The 24,976-nt window shown below is 47.1% G+C and overlaps 10 protein-coding genes across 10 annotated transcripts; 5 read left to right on the top strand and 5 right to left on the bottom strand. All coding sequences in view use genetic code 12, as the record gives it.

The window, feature by feature from the left end:
• Positions 1-31: 31 nt before the first annotated feature.
• On the top strand, positions 32-940 carry RBE1 (sterol-binding protein; the record flags this gene model as incomplete). The annotated part of the gene is made up of 1 exon (XM_002615473.1): positions 32-940. One exon carries the CDS (start codon positions 32-34, stop codon positions 938-940), a length of 909 nt encoding a protein of 302 aa, XP_002615519.1.
• Positions 941-2,163: 1,223 nt separating this feature from the next.
• Positions 2,164-3,234, bottom strand: RPL4B (60S ribosomal protein uL4; the record flags this gene model as incomplete). The annotated part of the gene is made up of 1 exon (XM_002615474.1): positions 2,164-3,234. One exon carries the CDS (start codon positions 3,232-3,234, stop codon positions 2,164-2,166), a length of 1,071 nt encoding a protein of 356 aa, XP_002615520.1.
• An 889-nt stretch (positions 3,235-4,123) lies between these two features.
• FOB63_003409 (peptidylprolyl isomerase) lies at positions 4,124-5,203 on the bottom strand (the record flags this gene model as incomplete). Its single annotated transcript, XM_002615475.1, has 1 exon — positions 4,124-5,203. The coding sequence occupies one exon, from the start codon at positions 5,201-5,203 to the stop codon at positions 4,124-4,126; it is 1,080 nt and encodes a 359-aa protein (XP_002615521.1).
• Positions 5,204-5,659: 456 nt separating this feature from the next.
• On the top strand, positions 5,660-6,727 carry FOB63_003408 (uncharacterized protein; the record flags this gene model as incomplete). Its single annotated transcript, XM_002615476.1, has 1 exon — positions 5,660-6,727. One exon carries the CDS (start codon positions 5,660-5,662, stop codon positions 6,725-6,727), a length of 1,068 nt encoding a protein of 355 aa, XP_002615522.1.
• Positions 6,728-7,626: 899 nt separating this feature from the next.
• GEA2 (Arf family guanine nucleotide exchange factor) lies at positions 7,627-11,922 on the top strand (the record flags this gene model as incomplete). Its single annotated transcript, XM_002615477.1, has 1 exon — positions 7,627-11,922. The coding sequence occupies one exon, from the start codon at positions 7,627-7,629 to the stop codon at positions 11,920-11,922; it is 4,296 nt and encodes a 1,431-aa protein (XP_002615523.1).
• A 97-nt stretch (positions 11,923-12,019) lies between these two features.
• On the top strand, positions 12,020-12,814 carry URA3 (orotidine-5'-phosphate decarboxylase; the record flags this gene model as incomplete). Its single annotated transcript, XM_002615478.2, has 1 exon — positions 12,020-12,814. The coding sequence occupies one exon, from the start codon at positions 12,020-12,022 to the stop codon at positions 12,812-12,814; it is 795 nt and encodes a 264-aa protein (XP_002615524.2).
• Positions 12,815-13,071: 257 nt separating this feature from the next.
• FOB63_003405 (uncharacterized protein) lies at positions 13,072-14,160 on the bottom strand (the record flags this gene model as incomplete). Its single annotated transcript, XM_002615479.1, has 1 exon — positions 13,072-14,160. One exon carries the CDS (start codon positions 14,158-14,160, stop codon positions 13,072-13,074), a length of 1,089 nt encoding a protein of 362 aa, XP_002615525.1.
• Positions 14,161-15,417: 1,257 nt separating this feature from the next.
• PEP8 (retromer subunit) lies at positions 15,418-16,311 on the bottom strand (the record flags this gene model as incomplete). Its single annotated transcript, XM_002615480.2, has 1 exon — positions 15,418-16,311. The coding sequence occupies one exon, from the start codon at positions 16,309-16,311 to the stop codon at positions 15,418-15,420; it is 894 nt and encodes a 297-aa protein (XP_002615526.2).
• Positions 16,312-17,110: 799 nt separating this feature from the next.
• Positions 17,111-18,106, bottom strand: FOB63_003403 (type I glyceraldehyde-3-phosphate dehydrogenase; the record flags this gene model as incomplete). The annotated part of the gene is made up of 1 exon (XM_002615482.2): positions 17,111-18,106. The coding sequence occupies one exon, from the start codon at positions 18,104-18,106 to the stop codon at positions 17,111-17,113; it is 996 nt and encodes a 331-aa protein (XP_002615528.2).
• A 1,731-nt stretch (positions 18,107-19,837) lies between these two features.
• CSC25 (Ras family guanine nucleotide exchange factor) lies at positions 19,838-23,938 on the top strand (the record flags this gene model as incomplete). The annotated part of the gene is made up of 1 exon (XM_002615484.2): positions 19,838-23,938. One exon carries the CDS (start codon positions 19,838-19,840, stop codon positions 23,936-23,938), a length of 4,101 nt encoding a protein of 1,366 aa, XP_002615530.1.
• Positions 23,939-24,976: the final 1,038 nt, after the last annotated feature.

The following is a 24,976-nucleotide window of genomic DNA, read 5'->3' as shown; positions in this document are numbered from 1 at the left end:
ACGGCCTATCTTCTTTCGCTAACCGCATACAATGAAGTTCTCCCTGTCTGTTCTCATATCGCTTGTGGCTGTGTCCAACGCCATGACGATCACAATCACAAGGTCAGTCCCTACGGCCACATCTGTTCAAACAGAGACGCTTTACTGTTCTCCAACAACGGACGAAAACGGCAACTCTGTGTGCCCTTCCTCTTCCTCAAACGAAGTGGCCACATCTTCATCTGAAGCTTCCTCTCCTTCTTCTGCAGTCGTCTCGTCTTCTGCCATTCCTACTTCTACGGAAGCTGCAACTTCTACCCCCACAACCTCGTCGGTCCAACGAACTTCTTCTGCCGCTACATTCTCGGCTGCACCATCATCTATTGAGCTGTCATACATTTCTTCAGCTGTGGCTTCATCATCCGCTCCATCTTCTGCCCCATCGGCTTCCCCATCTTCATCCCAAACGTCTACTGCATCAGACGTCTCCTCTTCCAAAGCCCTTGGCACTTTTGAACAGCAAATTTTAGACGAACACAACAAAAAGAGAGCCTTGCACAACGTCCAGAGCTTGACTTGGAACTGGACCTTGGCTGACTACGCTGCTGACTACGCCGCCAAGGCCTTTGACTGTAACAATGTCCAACTTATCCACTCGAGCGGCCCATACGGAGAAAACTTGGCTGCAGGTTACGTTGGAGGTATCGAGCCTACTGATGCTTGGTACGACGAAATCAAGGACTACGACTACAACAACCCAGGCTTTTCTGAGGCAACTGGTCACTTCACTCAGCTTGTCTGGAAAACAACAGCCCAGTTGGGTTGCGCCATGGTCAAATGTGACAACGAGTGGAGACAGTACACCATTTGTGAGTATAACCCTAGAGGAAACCTTGTGAGTTCCAACCCTTCGATCACTAAGGAGATTTTCACCGACAACGTTCCGCCATTGGCTTCTTAAATTCCGCCGAGACTGGTGCTCTAGAGGAAAACGTAATCGCTAAACTCATGAATTTACAATATCAATACTGCTTCCTGTAGGGGATAAACTTCTTCATGCAAGTGACGCGAACTATCTCATGATTGCATGTCTAGACCGAAATGCATATTTCGCGCCTCCAGATATTTTCTTGCACAGTCATTCTATTTTTCTTATTTTTTTCTTGCATTTCTGTAGAATCCATCAATAAAAATCTTCATTCGTGACAACCTTCCGTAAAACCCGGGGCTACAAATATGTAGCTTGAACGAAGTGCTCTAGATGTCTTTTCCCACTCTTTCGGAGCATAAATTGTCATCGCGTTAGGCTACGGTTGTACGTTTTCGCGGACGCAGCATGCGTCCGCACCGACAATGACGACTTGCGTCTGCGTGCATTTGGTCTAAACCATGTTACGCATCAGCCTTCCTTAGTCATATGTACAGGGAGGTTGTGAAACCGTGTTGACATGGGTCGGTCAAAGCACTCATCTACTTTTGTCATTGGGAAAAGGTGGCCATAATCGCCAAGTAGATTCAAGACATATGAAGACAACGCGGAAAGTGCGGGCAGAATCCCGCATGCGACCGTTCGATTTTTTTTCGCCTTGATATTTTTTGGGCACTGGGGTACATCTCTAAGCGCATATTCTCATCCCATAGTGTTGTGTGTTCAAAATGCGATCATTTCTTCCATGGTGCGGGCAATTCCTTCTCTCATGCAAGGTCTCGGGATTCCAAATCATGCGCCTGTTTTCATCTAGTGCAGATTTCGCGTTCAAATGCAGCAGCGTCCTGTCTAGTAAGCGCAACGCAAGTGCCTATTTTTGTATTTTCTAGAGATTGCATCTTTACTGCATGATTCGATTACGGTTCTTGCCAAGACGTTTAGAATTTTGGTTTATACGAGACGAGGAAAAGTATTCGGCATGGCCCAGTATCTCATGGCCCAGTACTTTAAAGAAGCAGAAACATGTACGAGTAAGCATATACTCAGGGAATAGTATTGGCAAAGTAGCCGATAACTTTGCACGTTGGCAAAATAACGAAAGCGTTACTGTGGCACCGTACATTTGTTAACGACTTTTCGCTTAGACCGGCCGGCCGCTTACGAGAAATAGTGACGCTACATTCACATAGAAACATCCATGCATTCAAACTCTACAAAGTATAAAGCCCAATTACACTAGCCTCATCGCAACGCGCTTATTGCTTCAACACGTTGACGAATTGACCCTTGGATGGCTTGGTCTTCTTGGATTCAACCTTGATAGAGCCCAACTTCTCAGCAGAGAAAGTCTTGGCGTATGGGTTCAATCTCAACATGACTTGCTTGTTCTTCAATGGGTTCTTCTTCAAGACGTGAGGTCTCTTGGTGTTGGCCTCGCCAGCTGGTCTGACAACAGCTTGGATCTCAGTGGAGTTGATCAAAGACTTGTAGTCGGTGTTGGAAACAATGTTGGATGGCAATCTGTAGTTGGACTTGGCCTCGTAAACAGAGTCCAAGGACTCGAAAGCAGCCTGGGTCCAAATGACAAATCTACCCAAGTGAGCACCTGGAGCCAATTGCAACAAGCCCAAACGGGAAACGTGGGCAGCATCGACACCTGGGATGTTTCTCAAAGCCTTGGAGATACCGTTGTCGTTGGCGTAAACCACCAATGGACCCTTCTTTTGGACAAATCTTCTGTTTCTCAACTTACCCTTACCGGCTCTCATCTTCTTGGACTTGAGGACTCTGACAATGTCCTTGTGGGCACCGACAGCCTTCAAGACAGCAACGGCTTCCTTGGTCTTCTTGACGGACTCGAAGTCGTTAGAAACAACCAATGGCAACTCAGCAACTTGCTCGACTCTGTGGCCTCTGGCCAAAACCAAAGAGGTGACAGCAGAAGCAGCAATGGCAGAAGCGGTGGCGTAACGCTTCTCGTTCTGGTTCACCTTGACGTGCCATCTTCTCCAGGTCTTGGTTGGGGCGAACATACGACCGCCTCTACACATGTTACCGAAAGCACCCTGGCCGGCTCTGTGGGTACCGGAACCACCAACTCTTGGGATTCTGGCAACAGCACGACCGGTACCCCAGGACTCAGCAGAGGTCTGGTGACCAGCCTTTTCGGAAACAGCGTAAGCTTGTCTCTTGTTCTTGTTGACTCTGACGAAGACAGAGTGAACCACGTCGGCTCTGATTGGGGCAGCGAAAACAGCAGGCAATGGCAATTGGGAGGAGGTCTTCTCGCCTTGGGCGGAGACAACGGAAACTTGAGGACGAGACATGTCGAGTATGATGGAGAAGAAGAAGAGAAAAATTTTTCAAATGTCTTATGTAGGTGAAAAGTTTTTTTCGCGGTCACGTGAATAGGCGTGTGCGGCCCATTGTGTGTGCAGGGAACGATGGAGACGACATTTTCTGTGTAGGAATGCAGGCCCCAACTTCAGTTATGTTGATTTCAGCTAAAGTCACCTAAGTCACCTGTAGATTTCTTATCAAGCAACTCAAGAGTTAGATGATAGTGGCATGGTGAACAGGTTGTTTTTGAAAAAAAAAGTTCAAGTCACAACTCTGAATTTCACTCACTACTGAGCGTTTCACCATTATTGCAGGAACGAGATGCATTCATGTAACTTGTTTTCATGACTTGTACCTATAAGTTTTCTGCCCATGTGGAAATAATACAAGAACAATATGGGTGGATGATGGCATTTCATGGTAGCTATAAGGCTTTTCGCTTAATCGTTTTGATTGGATCTGAATGATGGAAACATAACTAAACTGGTATTCCCCATTGTTTAACTTGGCCACTTGAACCTCCTCTGTAGTCAGTTAGGTTATCACCTTAGTGAAGATACCTCTTCGTGTCAATACTTCAATTTTATTGCGTCTTAATGACAAAACCTGCGGAAGTGACATTGAAGATCAATATCCGATTTCTATCATATACTCTGTGTGTTGTTCTTGACTAAACTTTCAAGAACTTGTATTGGCATACCATCTATAATATTTCTTATTAAGTTTTGGCTGTTGACTTTTCGAAGCTCTACACGTATTTTTTTTGTTTCATGGTTCACGCTACGCTTTTAAATCGGAAATTAAGAGTTTGATTCTGGTTTTATATACTGAATGTAGATTGGCTATTTAGGTGAGCTGGTATTGTCAATCTTTTTTTCAACCAAAAAACTTGGCATACTTTGCTTTTTCTTTCTGTATTTGTGCATCCTGTAATTCCTTTGCTTTTTTCAACTCATGTTCTATTCCAACATCACTCGCCAACGCCCGGGCTTTTTCCAAACTGGAAATAGCCTCCTTGTATTTCCGCTGCGCCAGATAAGCACAGCCCATGCGATAGTATACTTTTGCCTTTTCTTGCGGCGTAAGAGTCATTTCTAGTAAATACGAGCCGTAGTCCACACATTTCACATTATCTCCCAATTTGAGTGCAACCAACAGCACATTAAGGTAGAGCTTCTTCTTTAACTCGCTGTACTTGGCGTGGAAATCTGGTTCCTGGTCCTCATCCGGAATATATTCCATCACGTAGCGCAAAGCCTTTGTATACTTGAACATGGCGTTCTGGAATTCGCCCCGCTTGAAAAGAGCCGCTCCACTGTTCTTGATGGCACATGCTGCGTCATAAACGGAGCTTGATGAGTCTTTGTCTATATGTTCGTCATCATCTGGGTATTCTTCGTAAATGTCGCCGCCCACGGTGTCGTAGCATGCATTGAATATGGGAATAGCGTTGCCATCTCTCCACGTACCTGTTTCCGTGATCACCGGAAGCTCTTCTTTGGCGGGAACATTTGCGGCATTTGTCTTGACCCGTTCGATTGCCCGAACGACAGATTTCCCGTGGATCACGCGGCCAAACACCGTATGCTTGCCTTGCAAATGCGGAGTTGGGTATGTGGATATGAAGAATTGGGTAGAGTTTGTGTTGGGCCCGGAGTTGGCCATGCAAAGTTGAAACGGCTTGTCTAAAGGTGCCTGGAGGTTCTCGTCTGGGAAGAAATCCTCTTTTCCTGTTCCGACGCTGGCATCTCCATACTGGTCTTTGTGCCCGAAAACGACATCTCCGCCTTGAATGACAAAGTTCTTGATCACACGGTGGAAATAGGTGTCTGTATAACGAGGCAAGTTGGAGCAAAAGTGTTCGCAAGCAAGAGGCGCTTTTTCATGGTCGAGAGAAAGAACGATCCGCCCACAAGGCGTGCCGCCAATGGAAACGTCAAGATATACGTTTGACATGGAAGTGAAACGACAAGGAAAAATGAAATTGAAGCTTAGTAGAGGAAAGTTGATGCGAAGGTGCGAAAGATTTGGCCAAAGACAGAGGAAGGCAATGTGGTTCAGAAAGCAGGTCTAATTTACATCATTGGGTGTAATTGTATATGATTTCACGTCACTTTTCAAAAACGGTTACATTCGAGAGAGCAAGAATGGAAATACCCTGTAAAAGCTCGCTTGCTTGTTTCTTTGCGAGTGCGCACTAGCATCGCAACTTTCTTCTACTTTATTGAATACCGCTGAAAGATAGACTTTGCGTCCACAACCCAGATTCTCTTATTCTGTCGCATTTGTCTAGAAATAGGTACAACAATCTGACATTCAGTCGGTCATCAGATTTTGAAACTCAATCTGAATCTTCGATCCCATCAGATTCTACGTCAGCAAATCACAGCCTAAAGCATTGGAGCCAGTGCCATGATTCTGCGCCGCTTTTTCTCCGTTTCTCGGGGCCACTACACGTATGCCCAGCAGCTCCATAGCGCAGTTGAGAACGTCAACGTTCTCCTCGAACAAAACGACCGCCTGTCGTATCTTTTGGCTCAGTACATTCCCGAGCCCGCAAGAACAGCGTTTATGGCAATCAGAGCGTTTGGTCTTGAGGTGAACAAGATCTCCTCGACCCAGCGGACGGGAATGGCCGCTGCGGATCTCAAATTCAAGTTCTGGAGCGATCTTGTCTCAAGCGCATTTGCAGGCCGTGCAACTGGAGAGCCCGTGGCGTTTCTTCTCCGGGACGCGGCAGACCGTGGCTTGAATCTTGATGCGGCGCCGTTTCTCCAGTTCTTGCAAACAAGACGGCATTTTTTGCGGACGCCGCAGTTTGCCTCGGCCGAGGCCATTTGTTCCTACGGTGAAGGCACATACTCACAGCTCAACTACGCCGTGCAAGGACTCCTTCTCCTGCCTGGGATCTCGCCCTCCTCGATCGAACTACTAGAGCTGTCTCCGCATCTTCAAAAGGAGGTGGGTGATGTTGCAGCGCATATTGGTCAAGCCACTGCTGTTGCTTCTATGCTTTTGGGGCTTCCGTACTATGCGTCACGCGATATCGTCACTGTTCCAGTAGACATCATGGCAAAGAACGGACTCTCCCAAGAAAACACTTTGCGTCTAGTCCAGGGCCACTTGGAAGGCAACGAGCAAAAGCATGCACGCGAGCAGTTGCAGAATGTCGTTTACGAGACTGCCGTTTTCGCCAACGATCATATTTTGCTGGCTCGGCGTAAGTTGGCTCAGCTTCCGGACGAAATCAGAAAAGTGGTGGAATCGAAGCCTGACGGTTTATTGCCTCGCCAAAGCAAACGGTGGCGCCGTGGCTTGCCTGATGCGCTTTTCACACCTTTTATGTCGGCCATTCCCACGGCGTTGTACTTACGGAAGCTTGAAAAACATGACTTTGATGTGTTGAGTCCAAAGCTCCAGCAAAAAGAATGGCGTTTGGCATGGACTTCATTCAAAAGCTACTACCGGCGCACGATTTAATCCAGAATGATTGGTCTGGCGTATTTACGTCATCAAACTAAAGATGCCGGAGACTTTATCTCGAAACAAGATGATCATATCTAATCTATGGTATATCATGGCGTCAAATGTACATAACTTGTAAATAAATGGCTCGTGCCCTTCAGCAAGATTAAATTACAATAAACTTGTTGTACGAGAACCACTGCGGGAGGATGTTCTCATAATCCAATTCATCAAAATTGGAAAGGTAACCAAGAACGTACGACGCAGCTTTACTATTTGCATTCGTAAACTCTATTAGTTTTCTTTCTAAATGTATTAAAAATAATAAACAGCAGTGGCGCCGACTAGATTCTTTCCTTGAAGCCTGCAAGTACATATTAGACTTCCGACGCATCCAGAATGTCGTATCAAATACAGGGCTACTGTTTGGAGCCAGTCAAAAACATCGAACCCAAATTACGGTTAAAAAAGATAAAGGTAAACACCATTTGGAGTAGTTATATGAGGATGTCTTTGACATAAGAAATTGCAGGAAAACGGGGCTGAAGATGGAAGTAGATGAGTTGAATCAAGAGAAAAATAAGCCATCTGCATTTTACTAAGTGAAGAACTTCAACAATTAATCTATGACTGGGAACCTGCAAGTAAATGAGGCATATTAAACCAGAAACGCGATTTGCGATACCTGGCCAGATCTACAAAAAGCACACAAAACTCCACTATTCCCAACCACCACATTCAAAAGAGACAAAAAAGTTACAGTAACATAAACCAACGCCCACTGTAAGATAAAAACAATCTTCTGGCTCCATTGCCCTCCATCATTGACTCTGACTCCCAACCTGGACTCTTAACCCGCACACGACCACCGCACATACTTCACACATACAAACATTTCCCAGTTATCTGTCCATATGCTTGCCCAGCCGATCTCCCTCTCCGCCCCGGAAAAAACCGAGGGACACATGTTGTCTGGATCATCGCATAGTGTGTCAGTCGACCCCATCACTCTTGTCATCAATGAGTGCATGGTGATTTCGCTGGCGATGCGCAAAATGAGCAGATGGAATCAAAGCGGCGTAGCAGCGATTCTTGGCGCAGGCGATCTTTTCGCCGGCGACGACAGTTTGACAGTGGCGTCTTCTGGCGCACGGGCTAACGGCGGCTCGTTGGCTCCCAACAGCAATCCGCTCCACTCGAGTTTCTTGCAATTGCGGGCGATTTTGACGGAAACAACAGACATTTTCGCTGTGGACAGCTTGACGGTGTTGCAGCCATTTTTGTTGGCTATAGAGTCCAGCACGACGTCAGGGAAAGTCACAGCGTTGGCCTTGGGTGCCATCACAAAGTTTTTGGACTACGGCATTGTTTCTCTGCGCCTGAAAAACTTGCAAGGTCTGCTTATACAGTTGGCGTCATCCTTGACGCACTGCCGCTTTGAGGCATCTGACCAGGGCTCCGACGACTCCGTCTTGTTGAAAGTCTTGCGCCTTTTGGAGCGCATCATCGATCTGGATATCTCAGCTCTTTTGCCCAACCAGGTGGTTTCCGAAGTCATCCAAACCTGCTTGTCGCTTGCATGCAACAAGCGCCGGAGCGAAGTGCTAAGACGCGCCGCTGAGATGGCAATGGTATCCATGACCGTGCGTATTTTCTTGCGCCTAAAGGAACTTGAACCTGACCATCTGAGAACCGAAGATGTGCCCACAAACTATGCAGAGTTGCCGGACGATGTCATTGGAGGCACGTCCCCTGCGTTTAAAGAGCAAAGTAGCGAGCCGGAGCAAACAGAATTGTCGCCACGTAAGCACTCGGACAAGCCAGAGAGCCAGTTTGACATTGAGTGTATCACCGAGTTCTTGGGCATTCTAATATCTATGATCTCTCCCTCAAACCAGTATCAGCATATGGAGTCCACGCGTGTTTTTGCCTTGTCTTTGATACACACGGCTATCGAAGTTGCTGGCGTTGATATTCCCAAGCACCCTTCTTTGATGGGATTAGTGGCCGATCCCGTATCGAAAGATGTATTGCAAATCATCACCACAACTGACTCGCCTGCGCTATTGCTGGAAGCACTTCGTCTTTTTTGCACCATGGCTATCATCCTCAACAAACACCTCAGCTCACAGATCGAATTGACCCTCAACTTGCTCTTCCGCTCGATTTTACCACCCGAATCTAAGAACGATGAGTCCATCAAGGGCAACAGAACAGAGGTTTCAACGCGGATTGCATCATCCAAGGAAGCTATTGTAGAGTCGCTTTCTTTGTTGTGGACAAGGTCTCCGCAATTCTTTTCCCAACTCTTTGTTGAGTTTGATTGCGACTTTGAAAAGACCGACTTGGCCACTTCGTTTGTCCATTTCTTGTGCAAGCTTGCTTTGCCTGAATCTGCCCTAGTTGCTACTGACAATGTTCCACCAATTTGTCTCGAAGGTGTTCTTTCCTTGATTGCAGGAATTAATGATCGTGCTAAATTTGCTTCCAAAAAAACTGCTAACGACACTTTACACCACCTCATCACAGACAAGGAAAAGAAGAAGTCTTTTATTAAGTGCACAGAAATATTCAACGAGAGTCCCAAGAAAGGTGTTGCTGCCCTTGCTGAAAAGAAGTTTATCAGCGATCCTAATGATGTACATGAATTAGCTGAGTTCTTCTTTAATAAGTCTGCAAGATTGAACAAGAAGGTTTTGGGCGAGTATTTGGCTAAACCTTCCAATATGGATCTTCTCAAAGAATTCATGCACTTATTCAAGTTTGCTGGCCTCAGAGTTGACGAGGCATTGAGATTACTACTCAAAGCTTTCAGATTACCGGGGGAATCGCAGCAGATTGAAAGAATCGTCGAGTTGTTTGCGGACGATTATGTTGAATGTATCTCCGACGAATCGGCTTTGCCAGCTACTGAACCAGGGCAAGAACCTGTAAGGCCAGATCGTGATGCAGTTTTCGTTCTTTCCTACTCTATTATCATGCTTAATACAGATTTGCATAATCCAAAAGTGAAGCAACAGATGGATTTGGAAGCTTACAAGAGGAACTTGAAAGGTGTTTATGGCGGAAAAGATTTCCCAGAATGGTACTTGGCTAAAATATATCAATCCATTAAGGATAGAGAAATCATCATGCCCGAAGAACACCACGGCACCGAAAAATGGTTTGACGATGTGTGGCACAATCTCATATCCTCGCAGTCTAAGGTTGCCCACAGCAATCAAGTCTCTGTGGCCACTTTTGACATGGCCACTTGGTGCCAGTTTGACAAGTTGTTATTTGAGACCATTGTCGATGAGACCATTGACACTTTGATCAAGATTTTCAGAGAGGCGTCTGATGATAACATTATAACAAAATTGATGTCTTCTGTGGACAAATGTGCAAACATTTGTATTCTTTATGGGTTGACGGAATCAGTGGATAAATTGATCACTACATTGTCGGAAATGACCACTCTTACCAGTACAGAACACCTCAGTATTGTTCCCGATGAGAATGTGCGTGTGGAGATTCCCATCACGCAAATCAAATTGGAAAAGAAGAACGAGACCATCACCGTTAGTGAGGTTGCTGTTCATTTTGGAAGAGACTTCAAAGCACAATTGGCAACTGTTGTTCTCTTCAGACTCATCAAGAAATCTGATTGTGAAGTAACAGATTCATGGCATTCAGTGATGAGAATACTAATGACTTTGTTCGAAAACTGCTTGATAAGCCCCAATATCTTCAGCGAGTTTCAAAAGAAGCTTAGATTACAAAGCTTGCCTCGGGTGCGGCCACAATATGTGATCCAACGCATGAAGCCATTGAAAGAGTCCGGTCTTTTATCTACTTTTTCATCATTTTTGAAAGGCTACAATGACGAACCTCCCGAACCAACAGACCAGGAGATTGAAGCAACTCTTTCGACTACCGATTGCGTCAAATCAGTGAATGTTTCTGGTATTTTCGACAATGTTTCAAGAAGTTCTCCGTCACAATTGAGGAAGTTTATCAACATTGTTTTCGAATGTTTCCCGGAGTATACAGACGAGAGCAAGAGATACTTTGAAACTGAATTGATGTTCTTGTTTGAGATCCAAGTATGTTTCTCTTTGATCATCGACGATACAGAAGTGACTAATCAAGTAATCGACAAGTTGTTCCATTACTTATCAAGCGACCACTTCACAAAGAAGGGTTACATTCGTCTTTGCACTTATTTATTTTTGCTTGCAAGACAAAGCGACGGTTCATGCAAGGATGCTGTTTTGAAGAGCATCAACCATTTGGCAACTTTTGATAGAGAAGTGATCAGCAAGCACGGTGCTTCGTTGATCCGCACAATGTTTTCTTTGATTGACCATGACTCAAGTTTGAAAGAACTAGTCCTCGAGGACTCATACTGGCAATTGTTGCGAGTATTGGGATCAGTACCTGATTACGCAGAAGATATTTTAGATCTTGTCGAATCGATTATCAAGCACTCGCCAGAAGAGATTACAGATCAAAATTTTATTTCGTTTTTGGGATTACTAGATGAAATCTCATCTCTTGGTGCGGTTGGAGCTCAACTAGAGCAAACTAAAGAACACCCCTCTCCAGGACGCCAAAACCAAGCACAGGAAGATGAAGAGATAATGAATATGGTTAATTTGTCGAAGAAGTCTGTGGAATTGACTGGGGAATTAGGCGCTGTTCGCAATAAACTGTCATATCCATTTATTCAAGCGTTGGCTCATCAATGTTTCAATCCTTGCAGAAAAGTGAGAGCTCATGCAATTAAAATATTGCAAGCTTCGTTGTTATCGAGCACTTTCAGTGAAGAATACTCAGCATCAGGTGTTTACGAGTACGGATTATTCCCGTTGATGGCAGAGTTGGTGAAGGATGATGTTTTCCATACAGACTTGAATGGGTTTTCAGAGACGCACGTTCAAATCCTCAGCTTGCTCAGTAAGGTGTTTTTACAATACCACTCGTCAATCAGTGACGTCGACAAGCGCAAAGTATGGTTCGGCATTGTGGACAATTTCGTGACCGTCAACCAGATGAATGCAAAATTCCAAAAGGAAGAAGTGCGCGAGCCCAGCGAAGAGGTGATGAAGAACATGATTTTGGTTTTGCAGAACGACTTTCTCAACCAAGAGAATTCAGACGTGTGGGAGCAGACCTGGCGTCGACTCGAGCCCATTTACCCGGGGATGAAAGAGGCATTGGTGGTCTAAGTAGGTTAGTTTTGGGACGAAGAAATATCACGTGATACATCGAGTAGTGGAATCATCGCACTTCACTTGCAGAGGCATCTTTCCAGCATATTCACAAATGGCAGAAACTTACACTCAGAGGGCCGAAAAGCATGCGTCTCCCGTGGCTCTGCGTCTTTTGCGTTTGATGGAAGCTAAAAAGTCCAACTTGTGTGCGTCTGTTGATGTTTCAACCACTGCAGAATTCTTGGCTCTCATAGACAAGTTGGGTCCTTTCATATGCCTCGTAAAGACACACATTGACATCATTGACGACTTCTCGTACGAAGGAACCATTGTCCCTCTTTTGGAGCTCGCCAAAAAGCACCAGTTTATGATTTTCGAGGACCGCAAGTTTGCCGATATCGGGAATACAGTCAAAAAACAGTACTCCGGTGGAGTGTACCAGATTGCTAAATGGGCGGACATCACCAACGCTCATGGAGTCATCGGCGCTGGAATTGTGCGTGGGTTGAAAGAGGCGGCACAAGAAACCACACTGGAGCCTCGTGGTCTTTTGATGTTGGCCGAGCTCTCTTCCAAAGGATCTTTGGCCTACGGCGAATACACCAAGCAAACTGTGGAGATCGCCAAGTCCGACAAGGATTTTGTCATTGGATTCATTGCCCAGCGCGACATGGGCGGTAAAGACGAAGGGTTTGACTGGTTGGTGATGACCCCAGGTGTTGGTCTTGACGATAAAGGAGACGCTTTGGGACAACAGTACCGGACAGTTCAGGAGGTCGTTTCGACAGGTACCGACATCATCATTGTGGGCCGTGGATTGTTTGGAAAAGGCAGAGACCCAACAGTAGAGGGGGCACGTTACAGAGACGCTGGATGGAAAGCTTACACGGAGAGATGTGCTAATTAATAGATGACGTAGAAGGAAGAATGTAGAGGCGGAAGAAGGAGGAAGTGCAGGTCACATTGTACCATGAAAGAAAGAATGCAAAGTACATATTGTTCCAGAGTTGATCCGTGTTCTATGTGTTCGTAAAATAAATAAGATTTGTGTTTGCCAAACCATTTGAATGGAGAATGTCATCTCGAGAATGTCATCTCGAAAGCATCAAAGTCTTTAATCTTCTCCTCAGATTAACTTCTTCTACTCCGTCTCTTGTTCATCTCCTACTCCTCTGCTAGTCTCGTTCGCATGATTTCGAATACCAACAATCCCACAGACGTTGCGGGAATTGATGTAAGAGCATTCCTCACGAAGCCCTTATATGCCAATTGGAGCCAAGGCGTCTGTGCCTTTCTTTTCATGCGAACAACCTCGTGATAAGTATCCAAGTAAGCTCGATAGTACACTGCGCGAGTCTCTGTGCGGGCTGAGTAAATGTCTCGAGCTTCAAGCCGAGCCAAGTGAATCTTCTGCACTTTTGTGATTGGATACTGAACAGCCAAAAGCGCAAAAGCGGCAGATGCACCTGCTAAAAGAACAAACGTCGACTTGAGAAACTTAGCCTGGCGCTGTTCCGCTCGAAGTGACATTGCTGGGTCCGGAGAAGGTAGATTGAAGAGCCTCCGGAAGGAATCTTTGGCCCGACCAAATGCTGCGAGGACCCGCCGCGTCGCCCGATATCCACGAGTCTTGATGAGCTCAAACGTCAGGAAATAAAATGCAAAGCCCACACTCTCTTTGGCAAACGAAAAACCATAGCCAGCAAATACCCCCACCAAGCCTATTTCGCGAAGCTTCCTAATGCCGTAAACCCACAAGTTCGTATGTTCTCCGCTGATCAATTCCGCAGTAGACAGACGAGTATAAATGGCATCAACAGGTGCTGCTGCGAGAGACTGCGCTGCTCCAGCAAGAAAGCCCGCCTTCCACGTGTCAATCGGCGAGTAGTCGCCTCTGCCAGGCGAGAGAATGTCAAGGGTAGTCAAGTACGTAGCATAGAGAATCACGCCTGTCGCCGAGTTGGCCACAAGAGGCGGAAGAACCTGATCTGGGAGGAATCGCCAGCCGTTTGTACGTGCTACACTGAAAATCATGCCTGGAGTCAGATGGGTTCGGAAGCTGTATGGCTTGGACTTGATCTGATGGTGTTTGTCTGCGAGCTCACGCACATAGACCAAGTAATCGAAGCGGGAGGGCCGGAAAAGCTTCACCGGTGTTCGGAGATAGAGCGCCTGGAGCTGGGCCACTAGGGCTCGCATACCTGCAGTGGAAAGAGACACTGTCTGGTTACTCGCCTGTTTGTCTTCTTGCATGAGAAAAATTGCGAGCTGACAGAAGCTGTTTTAGGTCAAACCAGCGTGAAGATGCGTGATTCGAAGGATATGGAATAGTGACGGTTCAAGACAGTAGATTCGGTATTCAGTTCTATTGGCAGAATAAATATGGGATGTTCTGTCCGTGGGTTTGGGTTCCGTTGGCAAGAAAATTGTAATTGAATATATGTGGAAGGCGATCTGGTGAAGTTAATTCATGGATGGATGGGAAGATGCCCGACCGAAAGCCTAATGACCTGAATATGGAATGGATCGAACGCACTAGAAGGCTGATTAGACGGACAGATATGCAAATGAGTGGTACAGTGTGTAGTTTCTCAACGAAACCGCTTCCATTCAAGATGTGATTTTGAAGTCGCAGTTTGTGTATTCGCGGTAGAATAATGTAGATGTGCAGATGATCTTGTTTACTCAGTACAGTTTTATTGTTTAACTGAATCAAGCTGCACATGACCGTAAGATTAAAATAAAACTTTTCTTGTATCACAACGTACTATGTTCCGGCTAACCATTTCTTTATATGACACTTTATGAGAAATGAGCTACTAATATCAATCGAGGTTGAATCTCTCGTCAATAATCCTTCCAGTTATTTTGCTTGATTGATTTGCAACTAGATAACTTTAATTGTGCTCCTAGCGGTTTAGGACGTAATTTCATTTGATAGCAACTTCTGTTAGCCTTTCCCCCTTGGATCATTTTCCGTTTTCTCGGCTTTCGTGTCTTGAAGGATCAATTGAGTTCCTGTTTGGATCTAGTTCTTTTCTTTACACAATTAAATGTGCCACCAATGTCTCTCAAATAGTACCATTGACTGAGTTAAAAAACGACGTATCTGTGTCCAATAGTTCTCCAGGATTAGAGTTCATAGTTCGTTGAATGTCATTCAAAGAACTTCGCCTTTTCATTCACCAAGAGCTGGGCAGCTATTTTAATGGTCTACGCAAGTGTAGATTGAATGAACAGTCTAACAATACGAAAGTTACTGGTATATCCTAATCTGGGACTCTAAACCCGATACTAGGGCGATGGCAAAGATAAGTGGTTTTATTTTAGTGAGTGTAAGTGGTTCCGCAATGTTAAGTGATGTTCAAAGCACAGTAAGACAGAAGAGAATCCAGCTGGCCAAATTGAATACTGTCCAACTTGGGCACATTTCAATACCATGTTCTGACCATGTTTGCCAAGTCCTAGCAAAAGCAAAGAACTTTCGGTGATGTACCAGAGCCATCACTCTTATTCGTCACGGTATAAGATAATCTCGCTCTGTTTAAAATACCGGCGGGCATCCTCGTCGATAAGCACCAAAGATAAGAACGTGCGTGTAGAAAACTTTTTGTTCACGTCTTTGTACGTCGGCGTAAGGTTGTAGCCTCCCAAAAATAAGCGGATCGGAATGCTTTCACCTTTCACCGGAGCGCCATCCATTATCTCAAACCGCACAACTGTTTCGCTGTCAACCAACTGATTGGGCGGAGCTCCCACAGTCTCGCGGCGGATCAACGATAGCTCCATGTGCCTGATCTTCAACCGGACAAGCAAAAAGAAGATTCGTCCCACAATAACCTCCTTCAAGGAGAATCTCGATTTCAGATACTCAAACTCAATGTGGAGACAGTGTTCTATGCCCACATCCATTTTCACTGTTGCGCCGGGCGTTTCTGCCACGGGGCCCGCCCGCTGGAAAACCCAGAGCTCCTTTTCTCGGACCACTTCCGCCTTATTCTTCCGTGTCACCACCACGCGAACATAGTACCTCAACAGCACGTTTTTGCCCCGGTAGCTCTCGTATTGTTTCTCGACGTTCCGGAACTCGAACGGGAACGTTTCCGGATGTAAGAGCAGGCCCGGCGCTGCCAATTCTGTAGCCAAAGATAAAAACTCCAGCGGTCCGCCCTGGGCCGCCGGAGCCTCAATGCTTCCAAGTAGCTGAACTTTGATCCCCACATGTTCGACTTTTCTGGCTTCTTTCGTTCTTACAGTCACAGTTCCTTTCACCGACTCGCCATCGGTGTAAACAGGCAAGGAGTCAATTCGTCCCAGCAGATTGGGCACTTCGACGTGTCGGCGAGAATCTTCGTTTTCGAGGCGAATCTCAATGTCAAGCGGCGACTTGTAAAAGAGCGACATGCTTGAATGTGATGGGGTTTAGATATCACTGGGTAATGATTGGGATTCCGTATGAATCTCGATTGGGGATAGGATTGGGTTCAAATGTGCGACTCCCAATTGTACTCCAAAGAATGGCTATGTGGGTACGTTTCTGTGTTTCTGGAATTGCTTGGAGCTGTCGCCGAGTTGGAAGATATGGAGATTCCAATGGCCGTCGATATTAATGTAGTGAACGCTAGGCCAGAATTCAAATAAATCAGCCTGTAAAGGTGTGTAGTCAGGTTTTCGAGGTGATAATCGCGAAATGCGATTAGAATGAAGGCTTGTTGAGATTAGACTAGGATATCAAAATCTACTACATAGAGGGAAGTAAGATTTCATTGATGGATCCACCATACATGGGCACTAACTTACTAAGCCCATTGACAGTACAGCCACGAATTTATCCATGTAAAAGGGGTAATGGAGCCACTAACATGCAAATTGAATGGAAACTATTAATCCATTCATAGTTTGAGAGAACAATTTCCAATAATAGTAAACGATCTAGAAGAAAAATGCTTCAAGATTCCATTTAATCAGCGAATGAATTTACTAGTCAAATTTTTTAGGCAACTTCAGCAACCTTGGTAGCCTGCAGCATTCGAAGGACAAACTGGAAGTTAAACAGAAAAGAAAAATGGGCCAAAGAATGACAAAAAGCTTCAAGCACTTACCATACCCGATAAAGAGAAATCTTCTCATGAAAGAAATCTTCTCATATGATTACTTTATCTACACGTAATTGAATCTCAATCAATCAGGTTTATATTCCTATCTAGTGCTTGGACACATACTCAACCAAGTCAACAACTCTGGTGGAGTAACCGTACTCGTTGTCGTACCAGGCAATCAACTTGACGAATTTAGGAGACAACAAGATACCAGCCTTGCTGTCGAAGATGGAAGAGTAGTTGGAGGTGAGGAAGTCAGAAGAGACAACAGCGTCTTCGGTGTAACCCAAAACACCCTTCAACTTACCCTCAGAAGCCTTCTTGACGGCGGCGCAAATGTCCTCGTAGGTGGTCTCAGTCTTCAACTTGACAGTCAAGTCAACAACGGAAACATCGACAGTTGGCACTCTCATGGCCATACCGGTCAACTTACCGTTCAATTCTGGGATAACCTTACCAACGGCCTTGGCAGCACCGGTGGAAGATGGGATGATGTTACCGGAAGCGGTTCTACCTCCTCTCCAGTCCTTGTGGGATGGACCGTCAACGGTCTTTTGGGTGGCGGTGATGGAGTGGACAGTGGTCATCAAACCTTCCTCAATGCCGAAGGTGTCGTTGATAACCTTGGCCAATGGAGCCAAACAGTTGGTGGTACAGGAGGCGTTGGAAACAATGTTCTGGCCAGCGTACTTGTCTTCGTTGACACCAACAACGAACATTGGGGCGTCAGCAGAAGGAGCAGTGATGACAACCTTCTTGGCACCAGCGTCAATGTGCTTCTGGGCACCTTCGAGCTTGGTGAAGACACCAGTGGAGTCGATGACCAACTCGACACCCTCCTTGCCCCATGGAATCTGGGCTGGGTCTCTCTCTTGGTGGACCTTGATCTTCTTGCCGTCAATGACCAAGGCACCGTCCTCCGACGAAACTTCACCCTTGAATTGACCGTGGGTGGAGTCGTACTTGAACATGTAGGCGGCGTAGTCAGCAGCAATGAATGGGTCATTGATGGAAACGACCTTGATGTCTGGTCTGGTGAGGGCGATTCTCAAAACGAGACGACCAATTCTTCCGAAACCGTTGATACCGACAGTGACCATTGTGTTTAGTTTTTGTTGTTGTTGTTGATAGATGTGACTGAAATGTCTGGCCTTTGAAAGCACACGGGCTAGCCTCCCTCTTTATATGGGCCGCCGTTCATCACACCACCTAGTTTGGTGACTGCGGCCTGGCGCTATGCGCTTAGGTGGCGTGATACTCGGTGTTATGCATAGAAGCATTCAGGGGACCGCAAGTATGCACCCCTCAACCGCCCTGGTCCTGGATTATAGTGGTTACGGCTGGGATTCCGGGCCGTGGGCCGCTGGAGACGGCTCAATTGCCTTTGCAAATGGAGACAAGAGTGGCTTCGCAGTGTTGAGGCGCAACCTGGCCCCATTTCGCCCGCCCTGGACCCAATTTCGCTGCTCAGACCATGTCACCGCAACATCACCTGCGCGCGGCCGCAAACCGGGTCCGACTGCTCCGGTTCACGTGGCACCCTCCCCTACTGCCTCACGTGGGTGGGATGTTGGGAAGCCAATTGGCAAAGGTGTTGGCGTGTCTGCCGGTCTTGTCGACGTCTTGTCACCGGGTCTTGTCGCCGGGCCATTGAACCTCTCTTTTTAATTATATTATATTTAACTATAAAATTGCTGGACCATGTTCGGCCGGATGGGAGAGCCTGGACCAAAGTGAACGTTAACAGCAGTGCTGTGATGTGTATACTGTGTATGCTGTGTTGTTTGATGTGTTAATACTGGAGCATGCTCTTGTACCTACGTGCTTACCTACGTGCTGTCGCACTGTCTATGTTCTACCATTCTACTTCGTGGTGTGCGATATTTGTTGCACTATTCTTCAAATACTATATTCGCATCGATTGGTGACAAGGCGAATCTCTAGCTGTCGGATTGGCAATTGGCGGGTCTTCGTTTTCCACATGTCTCACTTTTCTCGTCTACTCTTCTCTCGTCACTCTTCTACTCGCCACTCTTCTACTCTTCATTCTACTCTTCACTCTTCTACTCGTCTTGTCTTGTCCTCTCCTTCTCGTCTCGTCTTGTCCTCTATCCTTCTCTTTCTTCACTTTCTTTTCTTTCTTCTCTCTTCTCTCTCTTCTCTTTCTTCTCTTTTTTCTCTCTTTCTTCTTTTATCACGGTTTTCCGACTAACCCATTTCCTTCTACTTTGGCGCGAATGGCCCCGGAAACGCACTTTTGTTCCTGGGCTAGTTAAGATTGCAGCACCTGCACACAGACGGGACTTAGCGTCTCCGCAGTTAAGGTGAAGATTTGACCTAGACCCAACCAGAGTGTGCATCCACTGGCTGGAATTCTGGATATCTTCGAGCACAAGACAAGCAGCCATACGTTAGAAAGGTAGTGCTAGACACAGAACGCAACGGTTGACTCAGTCTAAGCATAGCAGCAGATATAGCGCCAACCATTCACGCCAAACAAACAAGAAACCCCAGCTGCAAGCGGCTCCACCAGCAACACCAGGGCCCAGACTATTGCGCGCAAGTTGAAGACGCCAAACCAACGGCCCACCTGAAAGAGCGGCGCCGTAAGAAACCCGCACTGACCCGCTTCATCAGAAGATAAGCACAAGGTCCCGGAGCAATTCCAACTCGTTGACTAGGCCCAATCGAGTTGACAAACACAACAGGTCCAGAGCTGAAAACGAACAAAGCTTAGACAGCTCGTAATCACAACGGCCAAAACTCAAACTGTCCATCTCGCGAGCCTCACACTGTCCATCTCGCGAGCCTCCAAACACTCCTCTGAACCCATGGAAGACGTTGCGCCCGACTCGCCCGCGCCCGACTCGCCCGCGCCCGACTCGCCTGCGCCAACCGCGCCGCCCGGCGTGCGGTGCCTCGACACGGTGATCGCGCTCTACGACTTTGCGCCGCTGCACCCGCTGCACCTCGCGCTCGACCTCGGCGACACCATCTACGTGCTCGCCCGCAGCGGGCCCTGGTGGGACGGCGTCTGCTTCCGCGGCGGCGCCTGGACCCGCGGCTGGTTTCCGCGCAACTACGTCCGCCTGGTCAATTACGTGCAGCCGGTGCTCAAGCAGCTCCACAACCCGCAAGACCTCGACACGTTGACCGCCGCCAACACCGCCGCCAACGTGCTCATCCCGCTGTTCACGGCGCTCCTCCAGAAAAACTTGGGCGACACCTCGGCGTCCGCCACCCGGAAAAACTCGGTGGTCAGTTTTGCCCTGGACGCCGACGACGTGCGCCTTGTTTCTGTCGAGGAGGCCGAGCAGTTGTCGCTCGAGCACCGCCGCACCCACGGCCGGCCCGCCGTGTGGCTTCCGCGCGCCACCGACGAGGGCGACATTGCCTTTTTCTGCGACCATCTCCGCGTGTGCTGCGCGTCCTTGCCGCTCGTGCCCTGGACTCCAGGCGTCGACACGGCGCCGCCTATCTTGCCCTCGGCCGACGCCGTGGCGACGCTGGAGGTGTTCCGCATGCGCACGCGCGACCTGTTTGACGAAGCCTCGCGCACCGCGCCCAAACGTGGCCTGGCCGCTAGCCTGGCGCTGCAGACGCTGGCGGCGTCGTACCACCACTTTCTGCAGCCGTTTTTCGCCGGCCGCGGCGTGTTCTGGCTGCACTGGGGCGACGTGGCGCGGTGGCCCGAGCTCAGCGAGCGCTTCGACCAGGCGCAGGCGGGCGCCCTTGCCGCGCTCCGCGCGGGCGACCGCGGCCGTTACGACGCGCATTTTCTGCAGCTCACGACACTTGTGGCTGGCGCAGTTCAGAGCGCGCGCCTTTCGCACGCCGACTACGCCGGCTCCAAGTACGAGCGCGCCGTACACCGCAAGCTCAGGCGCTTGGCCGAGGGGCTCGCGCAGTTGGGCATCAACGCGCAGCTCCATGTGCTGGCGCCGTCGAACAGGCGCCAAAGCGACCTCCAGGAGTCGCCTCTCGAAGGAACTCCCGAATCGGCCTCGAGCCTCAAGTTGCCGAGTCTTGCGCTGGGCGTTCGCGACTTGAGTCTCGCTCTGAGTCCGCGCGCGTCTGTGCTGCCTGCCTCTCCCGGCGCGGACACATTGCGCGGGTCGCGCGCTTCGGGCGCTTCGCGCGTTTCGGGCGCCTCTGCCGCCGCGCGCGGGCCCACGCTGCTCAAGCCGGTCGATGCCACCGTGATTCTTCCGGCGGCGCAGTCGCGCGCCCAGACGCCAGAGACCGCGCCGCCCGAATCGTACCTTCGACAGGCAGAGATTGAAGCTGAGAACTTGCGCACAACAATGCACGGCTTGGTGCGTCTTTTCCGCCATCTCTCGCGCAACAAGCGGGTGTTTGTGCGCGACTACGACTCGTCCGACCTCTCGGAGGACGACGGCGAAGACAGAACAGACTTGTTGCCGCAAGTGTACCCGCGGTTTGTCACCAACGAGTTCAACGGCGGCAACTGGTGCAACCCGTTTTTCGTCGACTCGCATCCGTACTTGAATCTCAGCGGCGATCTGTTGAAGAATCGCTACCATCTCAAAACCATCGTGGACCAGGCCGCGTACGACGAGGCAAAGAAAACGTCGGCCGAACTCGTGCGCTTTTCTCGCGATGTCCTCCATTACCTAGATCCTGCTTTGCAGTTTCGCTACTACAACGAGGCACTTAAAAACGAGCGAAACGATAATATCGTGCGCATCATGTATAAATTCATGCATTGTGCCAGTACCTTGATTGACCACTTGGAATCGTTTGACTTCACCGTGTTCTGTCTCATCAAGCGTAACTTTTCGGGCTCGTCCGCCGATGATCCGCTGTCTTCTCTTGCCGCGCCGCGGTCCACTCTCCAAAGTCTGGTTCCCTCTCTAACTCCAACCGACTCTTCTCTTACTCTCGCAGATCCACCTTCCACGCCAACAGATACTGCCATGTCTACAGAACCTTCGACAGACCAGCTGCTTTCTCCGGGGATCGCCATTGGCGCAAGGAACATGTCCAAAGAAAATTCTAAAGAGACATCGATCGACTCGTCTCTCCCTGCAAATGTGGCTAGCAATCTAACCTTCGATTATCCTATGGTGCTCGAGTTCTTCCAACGCAAACAGCAGCTTCACGATATGCTTGCTCGAATCATGATGCAATCGCAGACTTTGACGCTCGAAGACCCAGATGTGTTTACACCTATGAAGGAAAGCAGCCCCGTTCTCTATGACCGTGATGCTTTGAAAGATCCAATTGAACGCTCCGCGTTTCTTTTGGCGGGAATTCTTGCCGACCAGAGTCTGCACAATGCTGAAGATCGAATCTACATCAACCAAGATAAAGTGCTCTCAAAAATGCTTGAAGAGCTCATTGATTTTTGCGATGACGTGCTTGTGCTTATTCGCCAGTTGATCGATGAGAGGGAAACTATTTTGAACTATGCCACCCGTGTCATGCATGATGACTTCAACATTGAGTTGTTGGTGATTGAACGCAACAACACCGTCACCAGCACGAAAACTGAAGATGTAGAATATTTCAGTGGAAAAAGCTCCAACGACAATACCCCTTGGTATTTGCAAGGAGACGAGGAGTACGATTTACTTATCGATGTTAATGGAAACATTAAGGGAGGCACTAAAGAAGCATTGGTGGCGCATTTGACTCATCATTCATCTTTTGATGCCACATTCAACACAACCTTTCTTATATCTTTCGCCACAATGATGACTGTGAATGAGTTGATACATTTGTTAATGAACAGATTCAACATTGAAGCACCCGAGGGCTTGAGTTATGAAGAGTATTTAACCTGGCGTTCGCGAAAGAGGGATAAGATTAGATTCAAAGTGCTCGATGTCATGAGACTTCTCTTGGAAAATCATTGGTGTGGATCCTATACCAATAAGTCCTTGTTGACGAGGTGGATAAAGTTTTTGAGACTGAATGAGCCACAACAATTTGACATTACGCTGACGATCATTGAAGATATCAAATTCATATTAGACGGCGGTGTGTTCAACACCGAAAAAGTACCTACAATCATAACGGAAAAAGCTCCGGCTCCGCTATTGAAGAGTTTTTCTTTGAGAAAGTTGAAGCTCATGGACATTGAGTATGTCGAACTTGCCAGACAACTCACACTCCGAGAATTTGGCTTATATTGCAGCATTTCCAAACTTTCGGCAATTCACAAAGTATGGGGGAAGAAATCTGGCTTGAATGAATCAGTTGAGAACATCACCAACTTTATCAAGGCATCAAACCAATTGACTAATTTCGTGGCGTATATGATTTTGCGCAAGGATGATGCGAAGAAACGAGTACAAATAATCCGGTTTTTTGTTCAGGTGGCCGAGAAGTGTCGGTCCTACAACAATTTTTCCTCAATGACGGCGATTATTTCGGCTCTTTACTCCTCGCCTATTCACAGACTTAAAAAGACTTGGTCATACGTTCCTCGAGACACGATGACGCTGTTGCAGAATATGAACAAACTAATGAATTCGAGCAGAAACTTCAACGAATACAGAGATATGCTCAAGTTTATTGGCCTGGAACCTTGTGTTCCCTTTTTTGGCGTTTACCTCAGTGATTTGACCTTTGTGCTTCATGGTAATCCGGACAATTTGTTGAACCGAACAAGAATGATCAATTTTGCCAAGCGAACGAAAACTGTCGACATAGTATTGGATATCGACCGTTTCAAACGGATCGGATACAATTTCCAAGAGGTGAGTGAAATTCAAAATTACCTTGATCTCTGGTTTGATAAATGCCCAACAATTGAGGAACAGTATCAGCTTTCGCTCAACATCGAACCACGGGAGCAAGGCGATAAGAAGCAATCCACAAAACCACAGCCTAACAAACGGTCTGCTCCCGGTCGCGGCCCAAGTCCGAAATATCAGCAGTCGGTCAACGTTCTTGGGATTCGCTAATCGAGAAGAATTGGATGGGCTGGAAGAAAGCAACCACTTCACCGTTTAGTGGTGTGTCAATTGACTGTTATTTATTATGGCTTACTATTGTGCTCATTTCATGGCGTGCTACTGAGTATTAATTACAATGTGTTTTTTGAGGTGATCAACCAATCATCTCGTGAAATTCTTGTTACGCTAGCTACTCAGAATGTATATATATAATTTGTTAATCTACTGTTATTAATTTTGAAGTATAATAAGTCAGAAAGGGATGTATGAGCTTTCTCAAAGTAGGAAACACTTGAGTGCTGTGCCAGATACCTTACGTTTACTCTACCCATCCCAACATATTCTCGTGTAATTGCGTTTAGCCACTGACAAATCTGTACCTTGAGCACTTAAATAAACAACTATTGGCATCGCTTCTACACTAGTAAACATTTATAAGAATTTCTGCATTCTTGAAGTCGCAGACAATATTAGGAGTGGTTTGCTTAGAGTAGTGAAAATAGTTCCTTTACTAAAGCGCTTTCAAACTATGTTGGTGTCTATCGCCATTTAATGATCAAACATGAAGTATTTAGAAATAGATCACCTACGCGGAGACAAATTGACGTGGATGGCAACATGGCTTACTCAATCCAAAAGGAAGCTTGAGCTTTTCACAACAGACAAATCCAAGGACACTCTCACAAAAACTACGGCAAACTCATTTTGCAATGAGAGAAAAAGTGAATTGCTTGATTTAGCTCAGGCCCGGTCATTTAACTGAATTCCCCGGAGTTTAGTAGGATTCTCGCCAACGAATGGCTATACCACCCATCCGTAGAATTGAATTAGAAATGAAATAGACCGAACATTATCGTTCGTGTTCCTACTGCCTTCAAACTTTCGCAACCGGTTGATCTTGGAAAGTGTAAAAAATACGCTTATCTATTGGACACTCTAGTTGGTTTGAAGTCCGCAAGCAACTAGAATGAATTGGTTCCGTCAAGTTTCAAAAGAAATCTACAAAACAGTCAATCACATATACATCGAGTGTGTATACATTACGTA

Source organism: Clavispora lusitaniae, assembly GCF_014636115.1.
Source record: "Clavispora lusitaniae strain FDAARGOS_655 chromosome Unknown tig00000105_pilon, whole genome shotgun sequence".
Lineage (NCBI taxonomy): Eukaryota > Fungi > Ascomycota > Pichiomycetes > Serinales > Metschnikowiaceae > Clavispora > Clavispora lusitaniae.
The sequence above is the reverse complement of the archived record's forward strand: the minus strand, read 5'-3'. Positions and strand labels throughout refer to the sequence as shown.